Genomic DNA, 16,175 nt, shown 5'->3' with positions numbered 1-16,175 from the left:
TAAAGATTAAAACTACATCAGGAACATGTGGTTCTACTTCAAATATCAGGGAATGTTAAAACTACAGGGCAGGACTAAGAATTTTAAACAGTCTAGTTACACAGAAACCCATGGTGCATGCTGTTCTAAAAACACTAAGCACTCTTTTTAAACAGGAAAGGTTAAGTTCAAGCCTCATATAATGAAAGACAGAAGAAAACCGTAAGGACTAAAGGAAACATTAAAGTGAAAAAAAAATGACAAAATAACTTTATCTCTGGATTAAGACTTATTTTAATATACATAATGTATCGTACTTCATATAATTTATTAATGTCATTTTCTATAGGACACTGTAATTAATTCAGTGACATCAATGTTGACCTCATACAGACAAAGGATGAAAGCTGGGTTTCCTTGTGTACCAAATACAAAACCTGTGCTGAAGAGTTATCACACATGACAGTTGTAAGAGATCAACTTTCAGGATGACTCAGTTTACAGTAGTTGCTTCACACGGCTTTCCCTCGGGACATGGATGTCACCCAGTGTTACTGCGTTTGTGCAAATGCCATCTCTGGCCTGCCTGACTACCTCCTTTTGCCAGCCCCACTTTTGCCTGTTTTACTGCTGCCACTGCTAGATTTGCCAGATGATTTTGAAGAGAAGAGTCTTGTCATGAACTCAGAAACATCAGGCAGTTCGTGGTTGGAATTCAGCATATTCATTGACTGCTCCATCTCCTGTGGGAAGGCAAAGCACATTGGTATGAAAGTCACAGGGATCCTTCAAGTCATCCAGCAACTAACACTTCCATTAAGGAAGGAGGAGAGAAACGAAAAAGGTACTGGTTCTGAGCAATGACGTAATGTCACACCCAACAGCATTTCGAAACCATGTTTCATGCTCCCCTTGTATCACTCAGCATTCTGACCTCAGTAAATGCTCAAAAGTGTTGCCTGGAGTTTGATTCCATTTATGTTTTCGTAAAGGGGATTTTCTCTGATAATGGACATAATGTGATTATATTCCTGCCACCTATTTTGTTTTCTGATTAAAATACTTTATTTTAACAAGTATTTTTAAACTCATGCTTCTTCTAGATGCATTTATCTAGAATATCAATCTTTATATATCAAGCTATCAGAAAAGTTTGAAGATAACTATAGTATTTCCAAGACTTTATTCCTAAGGGCCTTAGTAAATCTATGAACACTGTATGACTTGAGTCACCTCAGTTACAGCATCTAAAGCAAGCAACACAAATGTTAAAATGTTACCGTCACTCGCAGGACCTAAGGAAATAGTGCTTTTATTCTGAGGTTTCTGTCCTACCCCTTACTGGGCCAACAATCTCCAAAGTACTGTTCCACTTTTGACAATATTAATGTCTGCTTCATTTGAATTTCATGTGACATTACAAAAGTGAACTCATAATTGTATTGGTTCAGACATGAAAAAAATAGGAAATACCCTATTATCTATCATTTAAAATTGAGTTTTTAATTCAATTATTAGTTAGGGCTTTCTCTCCAAAGGTAGAATTTATATATGAGTTTTCAAGGAGAAAATGCTTTAAATAAGCCCAGGAAAAGAAACATTATAAATATAAATCACCTATATTAACATCCCCTAGTAATCAAGAATTAAATGTATATAGTAACAGGTTTTGAATCTCTGCAAAAATACATCAACTCTGTTTTTGAATCTGTTCAATTCTGAAGCTCTTAAATGAACAACTTTTTACACTGCATACTATGTGAAAAGCATTTTGCAAGAAATGAATTTTTAACCCAGTATGACTTCTAATGCTTCCTTCTGTTGATACCACAGAGAGTTAACTGCCTTAAAAGATACAAGGATACAGGAGGTACACTTTCCAACCAACACTGAGGCAAAGATGCCAAAACTTAGCAATAAAACATTTTGAAACATCATAAAGTGTTCTTCTTTTATGAAGTTTTTTTTTTTGCCATTCCAGCATGGGATATATGCCTTTACAGAACTTAATCACCTAGTACCTCAGCAGACATTTTTATTTATGGATAGCTTATTTTTCCATTTAAAATACACACATGGAAAGAAGAGTGCTTTATAAATCCATTCTATTTCCTATATTTAACTGGGCTTGTTGACAACAGAGATGACATATAACCCATCTTTGTATCCCCTGTATCTAGAACCTAAAAATTGATAATAAATATTTATTCAGTAATCAATAGGTGTAAATACATCAGTATATTAAATACAACAGAAAAACTTGGAATTCGGGAGATGTATGTTGATGGTTTGGGGTGAAGAATAGATAACTTTTTCTTTTTCAATTCTGAAGATTTTATACAGAAGCCAATATTTAAAAGAGATGAGATGGTGCGACTAAATTTGAAGCATCTTATTGGCAACTCCTATCCCCCTCACCAAACAGTACGATCTTGTGGTAGAGTTTGAAAACCACTATTCTATTTTTCTCCTGTGGTTTATCCAAATGTCTTTTGTGTGTCTGAACATAAACTAAAGGCATATACTCTGAAGAACTTTATAAAATAAAGGTAGATTATAAGAAGCTACCATTTAGTGAAATATTTAGATTAGGTATACCAGAATCATTACGCATTTCAACTATTTAACAAGTGAGTCACAAAGAGGCAAGTACTAAATAGAATGTCTTAACTACATGAAGAGATCCAGGCTTTTATCAGACAGATCCAACTGAATTTATCTGGTCCAATGGAAACAATTAAATACAAGAAACATATAATACTGTATCAACACAACCTATAGATGAATTTGGCTTGGGAATTAGGATAAAGCTGGACAAATGCAAGCCATTCAGCCACAATGGATGACCAGGCATCAGAACATGGTTCAGTCATCTTACCCGCCTCATGTCAGGATCACTTGTGTTGACCACTTTGGGTAGAAGCACAAATATCAATAATGGAAGAACCATCATCATAACCTATGAAAGAAAAAACATTCAGAAAATGTTTTCCCCACTTAACTGTAGTACAAAATCTGAACTTAACAAACAATGATGGAATTAAATACTGTAAAATAGAATAAAACTAGCAGTCACCACTTCAATTCTATTGAATGAGGACTGCTGACATCAAGGTGCACTGTTATAACATTAGAGCTTTATCTATAAGTTTGTGTGGACTTTATACAGACACCTTGCTTCATATCTGTGCTACCTATCATTTTGCAGAGTTCAGAGTTTTATTTAACACAAACAGTTTGCAAACAGAACTATTCGTTCACTTTCTTCAATCTGCAGTCTGCCACTGAGATTGGTGATCGTGATGACCAGCTGAGCTTTTTCCAGATGACTTGCGGTTTTTGGAGAAAACAAAATATCCCCCTTCTAACGTACAATATACTACTGCTGCTGCCAAGTCACTTCAGTCTTGTCCGACTCTGTGCGATCCCATAGACAGCAGCCCACCAGGTTCCGCCGTCCCTGGGATTCTCCAGGCAAGAACACTGGAGTGGGCTGCCATTGCCTTCTCCGACAATATACTACTAGGCAACAACTATAGCAGACAAGTTTTAAAAAATGACCTAGGATCTTCTCACACTGCATACGTTCCCATGGAAATTTCAGAAATGAGAACATGGAAGATATTTCTCAATTAGCTTTGGAGTCTCACTACTGATTTCATCCATCCACTCTACCCTCCTGCTTCCTCAGGCCTAACTGCAGATTCCAGGTACTAATTTATTCCTCTCAAAGGATGTACAGCCTGAAACATCCCTATTTGTGATCTAAATAGCTATCATCAAGAAATATGATTAACACTTAGATAATTCTAAGGTAATAATTTAAGTTTCAAAAAACAGCAAAGAAAAAAAAAGTTAACTTTTTTCTGAAGAATTATGCTATTAGAATTTTATATTAGTGGATACCGTAATATCATTTCATGAAAATACCAAGTACTTAGATGACACAGAATAATTTTTCTGATCATTCCATATTCAAAAGAGAGAGAGAGAAAAAAAAGTACATGTCCCATCAAGAGGGCAATTTATTAAGTGATGGCACATTCATCAATGGTCTAATATGCATGTAGTATGAAGGAGAGCTAACTCCATACATGTGTGACTTACCATACATGTGACTTATCACATGACTTATTACATGTGTGACTTATCACATGACTGTGTGTGTGTTTAGTTGCTCAGTCGGATCTGACTCTCTGCAACCCTGTGGAGATTTACCACATACTCATTCTGTGTGAATTTTAAACATAACTATTTATCTAATTTCTGCTGCACATTTCTATGTCAAATCTACCATGCCATTCTTGATACTATTTTTTTCATTATGTAGTTCCAAAGCTATTATTTTCTTGAAATTCATAAACTAGTCACAATAATCCTTTCATCCAACAATCTGACCCCAGCTTTCCTATCACAGGGTTAGGATTTTTCAATTGCCTATAAGCAAATTAGAGATTAGTAAAGGTACTTTAGTATAGCCTGATACATACCATTGGGTTCATCAGAAAGTCTGTCCAGCCCCAAGACTCCCTTTTAATAAAGTAAGAAGGTGGGCCTGAAGATTTCATTTGGAGAGGATAGGGCAGTCTGACCACTTCTGATGTTTTGATGTAATTCACGTATCTCGCTCTGATAAAGCAACATGAAAAAAGCATCAGTAATCCTATTACAAGCATTACTAGTTAAAAGAACTGCTTATAATATATTGGCAATGCCTTAATTACCTTTAGCTTTTTCCAGAATGCTTTGGCATTTTAATTTTTGATCTTGAAAATCTGATCAAAGTAGCTTCATCTATATGTCTAAAATACTTAGCAAATGTAGAGAAGAAACTAGATTTGGAATCAAGAGACCTAGTTTCTAGTTACAGATCTGTTAATACCTAGGCTTGCAAGTCTTAAGTTCTTAATGTTTCTGGTTATACCAGAAGTTCTTCTGGAATTCTTCCAGCTCTAAAGCTCTTTGATTTTATTTAATAATAAACTTATTTTGCTATAAATATATAAAAATGTTAGAATTTTTTGGTTGTCTGAGATATGCATTATGGGGTATACCTAATTGCAAAGGGTATTTTGCAAGAAAAACATGATTCAAGAAAGTCCTGCAACAGTGTCATAGGTGTTAACATTACATTTTTACCAGACATGCTATGCATTTTAATCACCCATGTCCACACATATTTCAGTGTACTTTTAAAAAATTGTTTCCCCCCTTCCTCTTATCGTTTCCTTTTGGAGCTTCTATTAGACAAGTGTTAGATCATTTCATTCTTTTATGGGGGGGCGGACAGAGGGGGCAGGGGAGCCTGTGCTGGGTCTTCATTGCTGAGCAGGCTTCTCATTACAGTGGCTTCTCTTGTTGCGGAGCACCGGCTCTAGGGCTGGAGGGCTTCATTAACTGCGGGTCCTGGGCTCTAGAGCACAGGCTCAATAATTGTGGAGCAAGAGCTTAGTCGCTCCATGGCATGTGGGATTTTCTTGGATGAGGGATCAAACCCATGTCTCCTGCATTGGCAGGTGGATTCTTTACCACGGAGCCATCAGGGTAGCCCTTTTTCATTCTTTACTCCACATCTTGTTAAACTCTCACATTCAGAGTCCTTTCCTTCATCTGTATTGATTTCTGGCTAATTTTTCTGATCTGTCCTCCAACTTATCAAACTTCTGTTCAGTTGCTCAGCACATCCATTGAGTTTTATATTCCAAAGCAAAATTTCAATTTTTTTTTTTCATATGGTCTATTTGGTATTATCTATGGTCTATTTTGGTATTATGGCAATAAGTATTTTTGTTTAAAGCATTTTAAATATACTTTAAACCATTTTATATAGTCTATATCCAATAGTTATACTATCTAGAGTTCTCAGGGCTTCCCTGGTGGCTCAGTGTGAAGATTCTACCTGCCAATACAGGAGACATGAGTACCATCCCTGATATGGGAAGATCCCACATGCCATATAGCAACTAAGCCCGAGTGCCACAACCACTGAACTTGTGCTCTAGAGCCCAGGAGGCGCAATTAACGAAGCCCTGGAGCCCTAGAGGTGGCGCTCCACAGCAGGAGAATCCACGCAGTGAGAAGCCCTCATGCCACAACTAGAGAGTAGCCCGTCTGCTGCAACTGGAGAAAAGCCCGCAGAACAACAAAGCCACAGCGCAGCCAAAAATAAACAAATAAAATTAGAGTTATCAGAGGTCTGATTCATCTGCTGACTCCATGGACATTGTTTTCTTGGGTATTTTTTATAAGTAGACTTTACTTATGTGTGGGTGTGGACAGAGAGTATCTGCCTCCAGAGAGGTTATGCACTTGTCTCTGCCAGGAGTCCAGGATCATGACCAGGGACCATCTTATTAATTTTTCAGAATGGAATTTTTTGGATCATGCAGGAAATAATAAGTACATATCCCAAATTTAAATGAGGGTATGACTATCAATTTTCAGGATAGATTTTTCCCTCCAAAAGCCAGGGCCAAGTTGGGAATCTGATCTCTTGGATCTCAGGCCAAGGGTCGAGGAGGGAACAAGTCTCTAGTCTGACTGACTCCTAGCATGCCCAAAGCCTGCCTTCCATCTACAAACTGCTAATAAAATCTAAGCCTTTTGGTGAGAGAATAATAAATCCCCCAGGTGGGAAAGCAGTTTATTCTCTGGGGAGTTCCCTTACTTCTGGGGGAGTTATACATTTAAAAGGAAATTTTTATCATGTTTTATCCAGCATTTCTAAAATTTTTCATTTGGCCAAAATGTCAGAAATGGAATCCCATTTATTTGAAACTAATTTATCATGCATACTTACAAAACACTGGTCAAGACTATTAGTATCTTATATAAGTCCTTCTTTGTTCTCTACTGTCGCCCACCCCACAATGATTAAACTGATAAGGGCCTTTTTTTTTTAAGTTATGCTTCAAGTATCCAATCAACAGGAATAAATCTGCAAATATGAATCCCACTGCTGCAACCAGTCCTTAAAAGTTAAAGCAGGCAGTACTCTTTATCCAAGGTGAAAAGGCGAATAAAAGTTTGTATTTTAGGAAAATATTTCTAACTGCTTAGACTACTTTATTCAAAAGAGGAAAAGATACACCCAACTGAATGCAGAGTTTCAGAGAATCGCAAGGCGAGATAATAAAGTCTTCTTAAGAGAACGATGCAAGGAAATAGAGAAAAACAATACAATGGGAAAGGCTCTCCAAGAAAACTGAAGATAACTAAGGGAACATTTCACGCAAAGATGGGCACAATAAAGGACAGAAATGGCAAGGACCTAACAGAAGCAGAAGATATTAAGAAGAGGTGGCAAAAATACACAAAACTATACAAAAAAGGTCTTATATGACCCAGATAACCATCACGCACCTAGAGCCAGACATCCTGGAATGCAAAGTCACGTGGGCCTTAGGAAGCATCCCTCCAAACAAAGCTAGTGGAGGTGATAGAATTCCAGTTGAGCTATTTCAAATCCTTAAAAATGATGCTGTGAAAGTGCTGCACTCAATATGCCAGCAAATTTGGAAAACTCAGTGGTGGCCACAGGACGGGAAAAGGTCAGTTTTCATTCCAATCCCAAAGAAAGGCAATGCCAAATAATGTTCAAACTACCATACAACTGCACTCATTTCACATGCTGCTGCTGCTGCTGCTGAGTCGCTTCAGTTGTGTCCGACTCTGTGCGACCCCATAGACGGCAGCCCACCAGGCTCCCCTGTCCCTGGGATTCTCCAGGCAAGAACACTGGAGTGGGTTGCCATATCCTTCTCCAATGCATGAAAGTGAAAAGTGAAAAGTGACGTCGCTTAGCCGTGTCCGACTCTTTGAGACCCCAAAGACTGCAGCCCACCAGGCTCCTCCATCCATGGGATTTTCCAGGCAAGAGTACTGGAGTGGGGTGCCATCACCTCCGTTTCACACACTAGTAAGGCTCAAAACCTTCAAGCTAGGCTTTAATAGCACCTGAACTGAGAACTTCCAGGTGTACAAGCTGGATTTAGAAAAGGCAGAGGAACCACAGATCAAATTGCCAACATCCATTCGATCATAGAAAAAGCAAGAGAGTTCCAGAAAAAATCTACTTCTGTATCACTGACTATGCAAAAGCCTGTGTGGATCACAACAAACTGTGGAAACTTCTCAAACAGATGGGAATACCACATCACCTGACCTGCCTCCTGAGAAAACTGTATGCAGGCCAAGAAGCAACAGTTAGAACTGGACATGGAACAACGGACTGGTTCAAAATTGGGAAAAGAACACATCAAGGCTGCATGTCACCCTACTTACTGAATTTATATGCAGAGAATATCATGCAAAATGATGGGCTGGATGAAGCACAAGCAGGAATCAAGATTGCCCAGAGAAATATCAACAACCTCAGATATGCAGATGATACCACTCTAATGGAGCCTCTTGATAAAGGTGAAAGAGGAGAGTGAAAAAGCTGGCTTAAAACTCAACATTCAAAAAACTAAGATCATGGCATCCAGTTCCATCACTTAATGGCAAACAGATGGAGAAAAAATGGAAACAGTGGCAGATTTTATTTTCTTGGGCTCCAAAATCACTGAGGATGGTGACTGTAGCCACAAAATGGAAAGATGCTTGCTCCTTGGGAAAAAAGCTATGACAAATCTACACAGCATACTAAAAAGCAGAGATATCATTTTGTGGACAAAGGTCTATATAGTCAAAGCTATGGTTTTTGCAGTAGTCATAAATGGATGTGTGAGCTGGACCATAAGGAAGGCTGAGCTCCTAAGAATTGATGCTTTCAAACTGTGGTGCTAGAGAAGACTCCTTGGACAGCAAGGAGATCAAATCAGTCAACCCTAAAGGAAATCAACCCTGAATATTCATTGGAAGGACTGGTGCTGAAGCTGAAGCTCCAATACTTAGGCCATCTGATGTGAAAAGCTGACTCATTAGGAAAGACCCTGATGCTGGGAAAAACTGAAGGCAAGAGTTGGGAGCAACAGAGGATGAGATGGTTGGATGGCATCACTGACTCAATGGACAACAATTTGAGCAAACTCCAGGAGATAGTGAAGGACAGGGAAATGTGGCATGCCACATTCCATGGGGTCGCAGAGAGTCAGACATGACTTAGCAACTGAACAACAGCTTTAATCAAAATTCAAAGTAAAAAGAATAAATAAAAATAAATTACAGTTTTTAATCAACAAATATCCTGTTTTAACAACTCTCATTCCCTCCAGTATTCAGTTTTTTGTTTGTTTGGTCTGGCCACTTGGCTTGTAGTTTAATTCCCCAATGAGGGTTGAACCCAGGCTCACTGCAATTAAAGTACAGAGTCCCCACTACTGAACCCCAGGGAATTCACAGTATTTTCAGTATTTTTTAAAGACTCTCAAACTTATATAAAGTGCATATGGTAAATCTACTAACCCCCCTCCATGTCCACACTTGCAATCCTAAAGTATATAAAAAGTCATGATATGTTCTTTACAATTTAGATATTAACATACTAGTTTTATATATAAATACATATTTTTAAAATTTTATGCCTCTAAAAAGACATGAGAAAGTCAATAGCTAATAAGGTTCAATTACTTTGAAACAATCCATTTATTACCCCCAAAATATTTATAAATATATTTGCAGGATATTAGTCAAGTTTTACCCTTGGTCTGAGTAGCCAATAGCAAGTGATATTAGAATCTGGACAAAGTATTCTAAGACAACAATTTAACTTCAAAAATATATGAGAAAGTAATTTGTTTCTAAAGAATTATTTTTCATAGCATTGCGTTTCATAGCATAGCATAGCATTATTGGTTTCATAATAAAACTAAGAATTTAAATTACACAGAATAACTGTGTTCAACACATGCTAAAAGAAGAAAAAGAAAACTCTACCTATCCATTATCGGAGCTGACATCAATGAACTAATATACAGCTGATATAAAGGATGTATGATACAAAGCTCAACATATGACTATTTTAATTACAGCATATTTACATATTATACTTTAAAAATGTTCAATAATCAAAAAAAAGTAAAGGAAGAAGGAAAGTATTTTAGGAGTAAACGTTAACTCAAATATAAATATTATGGTAAAACTAAACACCTCTCTTATATCAACTCAATCTAAGGTCTCCACAAATCAACCTAAATATGCTAGGCATGTGAAGAAAAGGTCAGTAATAAAATACAGTTCCTCTACTTCTACTGCTACTACTACTACTACTACTAAGTCGCTTCAGTCGTGTCCAACTCTGTGCGACCCTACAGATGGAAGCCCACCAGGCTCCCCCGTCCCTGGGATTCTCCAGGCAAGAACACTGGAGTGGGTTGCCATTTCCTTCTCTAACGCATGAAAGTGAAAAGTGAAAGTGAAGTCACTCAGTCATGTCCGACTCTTAGCGACCCCATGGACTGCAGCCTACCAGGCTGCTCTGTCCATGGGATTTTCCAGACAAGAGTGCTGGAGGGGGTGCCATTGCCTTCTCCGACAGTTCCTCTAACCCCCAAATTATTTTTGCCTTTGCGTGACCTCTTCTTAATTACTGCATGCATGCTTAATTGCTCAGTTTGTTAGACTCTTTGCAATCCTGTGGACTGCAAACCGTTAGGCTCCTCTGTCCATGGGATTTTCCAGGGTAAGAATACTGGATTGAGTCACCATTTCCTCTCCAGGGGATCTTCCCAACCCGGGATTGAACCCGAGACTCCTGAGTCTCCTGCATCGGCAGGCAGATTCTTTACCACTGAGCTACCTGGAAAGATTTATTATGGCAACACGAAGTAATTTTGTGATAGCTCAAACAAAGAAGAGATATTACCATTTTAAATTGTTTGGTACTTGTCAATTACAGCTCAATAAAGCAAACAAGCAAGCAAGAAAATGGCTTCCTATACCTCCTGGTCAGATTACACCAAAGAGAGCACTATTGGCACGAGACTAATAACAAATAATCAACTGGGCTTATAACAGCAGAAGGCTAAATCTGAACACTGTGGACATCTACACAACTGATTCCGAGTTGAAAGGGGTCTGTGGTATTCCAGAATTAGAGCCTGAATTAGTCCAAAATTTTCACTCAACTTCAAAGCATGTGTTCATCTACTTGGAAATTCTAAAACTTTTTCCTGTCTTCCAGCCTCTAATACTGTACTTTTTCTCATTATGATCCTCATTTTGAAATAAACTCCATGAAATTATCAAAATATCCCAATGAAAAACAAATGATAAATATTTTCAACTTAGAAAAGTTAAATTATTTCCAACTTTAATAATCGCATTTCAATTAAAACTTTCACAGTGCTTTTGCTCCTATAGTAAGTACTCTTACCTCTTCTCTATATATATCAGGAGTTTTAAAATAAATATTAAGGCAGAGCAGGAGAAAGTTCAACTGTACAATATTATCAATGCTCAAATTAGAACAATATAAGGATGCTTTAAATGTTTTAAGGAATACATGCAGTTTAAATAAGAATCCTTTCAACTTTAACTATAAATTCTGAAAGGAATATATAATGAGGTATTCAGGAGCCTAGCCTTTGGTAAAAATTAAATCAGCTGTCCTTACCTCATTTTGCCTTTTGAAGTGATATCCACTCGGACAGGATCAAACCTGTAAGCTGGAGAAATAACTTCCACTACATAAGATCCAGAAGGTATATCATGAACCACAAAACTCCCATCCGTCCTGGAAAAATGAAATTATCATTATTTAGTCATTTATGATCAACAGTTTATTTCCTTGTTTTAAATCATCAGTTAACTCCCAAACCAATACCCCCCAAAATGACACAGTATTTAGCAAAACAAAACAAACCCAAACTGGTGAGAGTTGTTCCACATTTCAGCTTCCATGATTACACTGCATGGGTAATGAAAATGCCCCAGACCATTCCACAGAGAGCCCTGACACAGAAAGCGCTTCTATTCCTTCTGCAGGATAGCGATGAGAGGTGACAGCGGTACAGGTCCAACTCTAAAGTCATGTCTTTATTCAAGGGAATGAATATGTTATTCCTACAATATTGGGGTTCCAATTTTGCCAAACCCCTCCAATAATTTAATTAAAAATGGCTTTTCCCCCTAGTTTTAATTTGTATTTTGTTTTCATTTTTACTTTTTTACCCAAAAAAAAAAAAAAAAAGGTAATTAAATACTGCTTGTTCCACTTGTTTCAAATAGTTCCCATCTATTTTAGTTACTTCTTTTTGGCTATGTATAAGTTTAAAATGTTTATGTGAGTTAAAACCATCCACTTTTGCCTTACTGATTTCTTCTAAACCTTCTAGACTAAGAAAACTACCCCATCCAGAACTAGTCATTTCAGGTTCACAGACCAAAATTAATTTGTTTTGCTAATGAGAAACTGCCATTCTGATGGGAAAAAAGTTTATGATTCAGGAGAACAAAGATTCTAAAAGGACTGACTTTATCAAAGAATTGCCAGTCTCATAATAATGTTAAAATAATGTTCCTTAAATCATTAGGCTCTTTCACAATTAAAGGAATGATTCTGTTACATCCACATGTTTACTAAAAAGTAAGGGGAAAAAGTTCCATACTATTTCAAAGAACACGCTAAACTGAAATAGAGTTGAAATATAAACATCAAGTCAACTTATTTCTGGGCTGGATGTCTTCTATTTTCCCTCAGATCATTCTCTACCCTTCTCCTCTCCCAACAGCAGGAAAGGAAGAAAACGAGCTTAGTATACCTTCCTCCCAGCTCTTTCCAAGCAAGGACCCCTAACTGGCTTTGGCAAGGGATCCAGCTCCTCTCTAGGCTGTTCTTTGCTCTTTTCTAGATTCCAATAACCTTTATTTCCTAGCCTCCATTCAGGCTTAGAGATGACAATAGCCTTGAAGTTGTAAACTTTGGAGTACTGCTTAATCTGATTATTTCCTTACACCATGACTACCCTGGTTAATCCTTTCATTAAACTTTCCTTGAATTATTCTAATTATTCAGTTTCTTGATGGGACCCTAAATGAATGAATTTCAAGATTTTTTTCTAGGTCCAGAAAAAAAGAGAATTCAATTAATTCCTGTGCAACATAAATAATAGCAGAACTAATGGCATAAATAAAAAGCAAATATATTTTTCATCCTAGGGTAAACAGTTTACTTTAAAAGATAACATACACATTTTACAATGAAAACTTAAAACCTGGTTTTTAAAATGTACTCTGCAATACACAGACCTTGCTGGACTCTGATTTGAAAGAACAAGCACATTAAAAGTATTTCTGAAGTAAGTGGGGAAACATAAAAATGGACTGGGTACTAAATGATACTATTATTATTTAATGAAACAAATAACGGTACTGTGGGTTTTTTAAAGCCCTTATCTTTCAGAGATACAGAACAGTGTTTTTACAAGTGAAATTATATTATGTTTAAGATCACATTAAAATATTCCAGAAAGAAAGTAAAGAGGGGCAGATAGCAGATATGAAATCAAACAGTAAACTGTGATGTGTTCCTAAGTTATTGTTTATTTTAGCATATGTCTGAAGTTTTCCATAATAAACAGTTCAAAAAAGTTACAGTATATAATCTTACATAAAGCATAGCACATAATTTCAAAAAGCTGAAAACTATCTGCTGCTGCTGCTGCTAAGTCACTTCAGTAATGTCTGACTCTGTGCGACCCCATAGATGGCAGCCCACCAGGCTCCCCCGTCCCTGGGATTCTCCAGGCAAGAACACTGGAGTGGGTTGCCATTTCCTTCTCCAGTGCATGAAAGTGAAAAGTCAAAGTGAAGTCGCTCAGTCGTGTCTGACCCTCAGCGACCCCATGAACTGCAGCCTTCCAGGCTCCTCTGTCCATGGGATTTTCCAGGCAAGAGTACTGGAGTGGGGTGCCATTGCCTTCTCCGGAAAACTATCTAAATGCCCCCAAACAGAGGACAAGATAAATTAAGTTCACGTACACAGTGATGAGAGCAAGAAGTGGCATGGGTAGTCTTCAATTGAAACTCCCCCAATCTTCATTTAGTAAAGTCTCAAGTCACCTCCAACAAGCATAAACACAGTCAAAATTGCATGCTAGTTATGTATAACAGGTACAGGACAAATTACCTATACCTCTTCCAAAATGGTTATCACAATAAGCCCCTCATATTAATTCTCAACCTTTCTACATATAAACGAAAGAACATGAAATGGCACCAGAAGCTGCTCACAAAATATTAAATGAAGAAAAGCAAGTTACAAAGCACTGTATATTGTATATTAGTATTAAAAATGTCATATAATTCCAAAAAGATACAATAAAATGTTAAGGCTTGCTATCTCTATTCTATTTATATTTTCTTCAATAAACAAAGCAGAAATTATTTTCAATAAAAATAATGCTTATTTTAAAAACTGTATATGGCAGAAGAGAGATCAAATGGTTAATCATGGCTAATTTTCTAAAGCTTAATGAGATTTTTATTATTAAAAGATCATTTATTAGGGTAAAACTTCAAGAATGGCCTAATGCCAGATTTTTAATGATAAACAGCACTTTAAAAATGATAGTAAGCTTCTCTTCATTGTTTATTAATTTGAGTTTGAAATTCTCATTCAAAGGCACCCGGAGACTCTGAATATTTACAAAACAGATTTAGAATTAAATTGTCTTGTTTTCAGATACCACTTGTTAGTAAACAAACCCATCAGAGGAACACTTCACCAAATACTTTCAGTTCAAAGTTTCACTTTCCAAGCAGCAATTGAAAGATTTAAAACATCATATTACACTTATGCCTAGACATCTGAAAAGCAAGCTGAGAGAACTGCAGTGCTAATAAATTCACCACGTCTTTTAAATATAGGCTCAAATCCTATTTCTACTCACTGCCAGACAGGACAGATGAGCATAAACACCGTAGAGTCTTACATAAATGACAACAGTGATGTTGCAAATCCCTCGATAACTTCAAGTGTAAAAAAGAACAACAATCCCACTTCCAGGCAAAAAAAGGTGTTTTGATTAGGGACTTCAGGGCCCATTAATTTTAGAAGTAGCAACATTAGCCTCCAGTCTGTGTCATCACTAGAAATCCTGTGGGCTTTGAGAATTCCCACTTGCTTAGCATCATTCTACATAACATGAAGCTACCAAAAGACTGAAATGAAGTGCAAAAAGAGGCCAAATTCCAGGGAAACCAGATGAGATGCAAAGGAAAGAATTCATCAAAAGACAAAAAAAGGGTCCACCTGTCCCCAGGGCCCAGAAGTGGCCGTTCCCATCCAGGGCTAAAAGGGAGTTGAAGATAACTGACGCCACTGCTCTGGCCCTGGGACGAGCACCTGCCATCCTCATTTCTGTGGTACAGGATCGGGAAGGGGAAAACGTCAGACTGCCTGACAAGGTACCCCCGGCACAGACCGCTAACAGTGCTCGCCCTTTCACCCTCGGACAGCGACGTCGTCAGATTTTGACACCTAGCGCCCTCAGGGGGAATTCCCTTCCAGCTTCCATCCCAATTGCTTTCGCGCTGCCCTCAGGATGCTCACTTCAGAAAGCCGACATGCTCTTCTCCGTCTACCAGCACTCGGGCCGCCGAGATCCAGTCCTGGGGTTTCACTCCAGGAACAACCGCACGCCCCTCAATCTTGAAGCGATCTCCAGTGCCAACCCCACTCCCTCCTGACCCGTCGGAGGTAGACCCAGACACCTCCGAGCTCTGGGCATCCCTTGATAGTAGCAGCAGGAGGACGGAAAAGAAGGCCCATAGAGTGGCCGCCATGACAGCAGCTCTCGGCGGTCAGGCCGGTAGCCCCGGAAACCCTCCCCGTCTCTCGCAGTCGCTGCAGCGGCGCGCTGATGTCGTCATCTCCGCGCGCCGGGTTCGGGCGCCCACTGTGGGCTCCAACCGCAGCGCAGGAGTCTCGGCCAATCCACTAGCGAGATGCGAGTGTTGCGGCACTTCCGCGCGCTAGAGAATGGAGGGCTCTGTGAGGTGCGCCACTTAAGGCAGCTGCCCACGAAGCGAAAGTGAAGTGTGAGTTGCTGTGGTCCCCACTGAGAGGAACGAGGTTCTTAAGTGTGTGTTGCCTGTTAAGTCGCTTCAGTCGTGTCCGACTCTGCGACCCTTTGGACTGTAGCCCGCCAAGCTCCTCTATCCATGGAATTTTCCAGGAAAGAGTGGGAGTGGGTTGCCATGCCCTCCTTCAGGGGATCTTCCCAACCCAGGGATCGACCCCTCATCTCTTATGA

General features: G+C 38.5%; 1 protein-coding gene across 1 annotated transcript; it reads right to left on the bottom strand.

Annotated features, from left to right (window-relative positions):
• Positions 1-249: 249 nt before the first annotated feature.
• EMC7 (ER membrane protein complex subunit 7) lies at positions 250-15,787 on the bottom strand. The gene is made up of 5 exons (XM_010844171.1): positions 15,473-15,787; positions 11,534-11,653; positions 4,470-4,608; positions 2,858-2,938; positions 250-722 (listed from the first exon to the last, which is right to left on the bottom strand). The coding sequence occupies exons 1-5, from the start codon at positions 15,703-15,705 to the stop codon at positions 570-572; spliced, it is 726 nt and encodes a 241-aa protein (XP_010842473.1). The 5' UTR covers positions 15,706-15,787; the 3' UTR covers positions 250-569.
• Between the last annotated feature and the right edge of the window lie 388 nt (positions 15,788-16,175).

Source organism: Bison bison, unplaced genomic scaffold (genome assembly GCF_000754665.1).
Source record: "Bison bison bison isolate TAMUID 2011002044 unplaced genomic scaffold, Bison_UMD1.0 scf7180017864197, whole genome shotgun sequence".
NCBI lineage: Eukaryota > Metazoa > Chordata > Mammalia > Artiodactyla > Bovidae > Bison > Bison bison.
This window is presented reverse-complemented; position numbering and strand designations above follow the sequence as displayed.